Below are 2,785 nucleotides of genomic sequence, written 5' to 3'. Positions count from 1 at the left end.
GCTGCTTCTGCTGTTATTAATAAAAATCTTTATAATACACGACATTGAATTTGAAATTATCAGAGTACTAATGTAATACTACCCAGCAGATCATAAGCTTTCTATAGAATTCAAAACTTCCATTTTTTCACATGAATTCACTTGATATTACACAACAACAAAAAAGTAGATATACGAGAGATACCTGATACAATTGATGCCATATAAAGAATAGTATCTATATGAAAATTTTCTATATAATTAACTTAACAAAATCAGATTATTGAGTTACCAATTTTCCATAAGATAAATGTGAAGTGCGTGTTGGTGTTGGTTTTGGTGGGCATGATGTCGGCAGAAAATGCGTTAGATCAGATTTTAGAGTCCATGAGTGTAAGACGGTGTCCAGTGATCACAAATTCACTCAACTTAGGGCATTGTTGTATGTGGTGACCTTAGTAGAAATATGCGGTGACCACATTATAGTTCTTGCACAGTCCCTGTGCAAACTTATTACGTAAATGTGAAGAGCGTGTTAGTGTTGGTTGAGTTGGGCATGATGTGGGCAGAAAGTGTGTTATATCAGGTTTTGAGAGTCCATGAGTGTAGGGCAGTGTCCAGTGATAAGAAATTTACTCAACTTAGAGGATTGCAGTATGTGGTGACCCAAGTAGGAACATGTGGTGACCCGCATTAGACTTCTTGTACACACCCAATGAAAACTTAATTCGTGGGAATCTGTTTTTAGGTGATGTTCTTTGCAACGGGTTTGTTCATGGTTGATCAACTTCAAAAGAATGGAAGGGTCCAACGTTTTTCCTTTAACCCTTTTTTTGCTGTGAGTGGATTGTGGAATTTAAGTTTTTGTTTTCATATGTATACTTTCTATTAATAGCACTACATTTTTTGTTGCATAAAGGATCGTGTTATTGAAGAAATGAAAACAACTTTAGAAAAGAAAGAGTGGGACACGAAGGATTATTGTTCGTTTGCAAAAGATTTGATTCCATTTGAATCACTATCATATTGCGATTTTGTAAGTTTGTATTATGTAATTTTCTATAATGATTTTGGGACATAATTTTTTATGTGTTTAATTAAGTTATATTATTCACTTTTAGGTATTCATCCCAACGGTGCACAATGATCATTGGTGGATCTACGCGTTTAATTTTCATAGTAGGGAATTGCATGTCTTGGACCCTCTCGGCCATAGAAGGGGAAAACGCAACAAAATTGATAAAGCCATGGTAAAGAGTAAAAGATGATGTTTAGTAAAGAATGAAGCAATGAATTTGGTATTTGATTTCTGATTTCTTGTATTGTACGGTGCAGGCTGTGCAAGTTGACCATGTGTACAAAATTCTTGACAAGTTCGGTGGAGTGAATAGTCCCCCATCAAAGTACTCAAACAAAAACTTCCTATACAGCCAAACGGGTTAGTATTTAAATGAAAACTTTTGTTATTTTTATGCATATTCATATGTAAATATTTTTATGTGCTTTCCTGTATGTAGTTATGATTGTGGAGTATTGGTTTTGAAATATATTGAGTTGTGGAATGGTATGGTTGACTATGGCGGGAAGACGATGCCTGAATACAACAGCGTACGTATTTGTTCCCTTCACTAGTAGAGTACAAGTTATAAGTTTTATTATACACTGAAATTGATTTTCAAAATTAATTTCAGGACGAGCTTCAAGCATTCCATGAGGAAATGGTTTGTAATTGGGTCCTTGATGCACGTAATGCAGAACGAGAAAATTTGTTGAGGGAGTTCAACTTTCGTGGAACTTCAGAATGATGGTGGTTGAGAGTGTGTTGCATGTGAATCTGCATGTTCTGCAATTGTGTAGCTATTCATTACATGTTTTAGTGTATCCTAGGAGCATTCATAATTGTAGAAACATAATGGATTACATACACTTCCATTGAGTTGAACAATGTGCGAACTTTTTAATGCTAAGAATTGAAGACGAATATTGTTGTACCATATGATGCAAAAAACCTTCTAATTACACTTAAAATTAGTTTCATCATTTGTAATTATGATGACAAGTTTTTCCAGAAATGATTTTATTCGTATTCAAACCCAAAGGATCCATTAGCAGGTGCCACATACAGTGGAAGGTTAATTTAACGGTCGTTCGTGGTTAAATATGACTTCGTTCTTAGTTCGTTGGACTCAGTCAAAAAAAAGTTATAAATATTTACATTTGTCCATTTTGCTACACTAAAATAAGTTGAAAGTTAACAATAATAAGTTAAAGTTCAAAATTTGGCAACTTTTTTACCAAGTCTTTGGGTAAAACATAAACAACTACGATCAAAGCGAGGAAGACAAAATTTCATGATACTATGCCTAATCAACATTCCAATCCAAAAAATTTCGTGCAAGCTCAAATGGACCCCCCTTCAGCACTGGCCTATTTTCGCTCAATCCAAAAAATTTCGTGTAAGCTAAAATGGACCCCTTCAGCACTGGACTATTTTCGCTCAATCCAAAAAATTTCGTGCAAGCTAAAATGGACCCCTTTAGCACTGTCCTATTTTCGCTCAATCCAAATTATTTTCGCGCAAGCTAAAATGGACTCCTTTAGCACTGGACTATTTTTGCTCAAACCAAAAATTTTCGTGCAAGCTAAAATGGACCCCTTTAGCACTGCCCTATTTTAGATCAATCCAAATTATTTTCGTGCAAGCTAAAATGGACCCCTTCAGCATTGGCCTATTTTCGCTCAATCCAAAATATTTTGTGTAAGCTAATATGGACCCCTTCAGCACTGGACTATTTTCGCTCAATCC

General features: G+C 35.1%; 1 protein-coding gene across 1 annotated transcript; it reads left to right on the top strand.

The window, feature by feature from the left end:
* The first annotated feature begins 450 nt into the window (after positions 1-450).
* LOC137809672 (uncharacterized) lies at positions 451-1,976 on the top strand. The gene is made up of 5 exons (XM_068610772.1): positions 451-1,015; positions 1,101-1,229; positions 1,315-1,417; positions 1,497-1,587; positions 1,671-1,976. The coding sequence occupies exons 1-4, from the start codon at positions 917-919 to the stop codon at positions 1,520-1,522; spliced, it is 357 nt and encodes a 118-aa protein (XP_068466873.1). The 5' UTR covers positions 451-916; the 3' UTR covers positions 1,523-1,587; positions 1,671-1,976.
* Positions 1,977-2,785: the final 809 nt, after the last annotated feature.

Source organism: Phaseolus vulgaris, chromosome 2 (assembly GCF_000499845.2).
Source record: "Phaseolus vulgaris cultivar G19833 chromosome 2, P. vulgaris v2.0, whole genome shotgun sequence".
In the NCBI taxonomy this organism is placed as follows: Eukaryota; Viridiplantae; Streptophyta; class Magnoliopsida; order Fabales; family Fabaceae; genus Phaseolus; species Phaseolus vulgaris.
Note: the sequence above shows the minus strand (reverse complement) of the source record. Positions and strands in the feature narration are given on the sequence as shown.

Excerpts from the sequence above, each read along its gene's own strand:
- LOC137809672 (XM_068610772.1), top strand. The coding sequence starts at position 917 with ATGAAAACAACTTTAGAAAAGAAAGAGTGGGACACGAAGGATTATTGT. Across the intron at positions 1,016-1,100 it reads CACTATCATATTGCGATTTT|GTATTCATCCCAACGGTGCA; the intron begins GTAAGTTTGTAT and ends ATTCACTTTTAG. Across the intron at positions 1,230-1,314 it reads ACAAAATTGATAAAGCCATG|GCTGTGCAAGTTGACCATGT; the intron begins GTAAAGAGTAAA and ends TGTACGGTGCAG.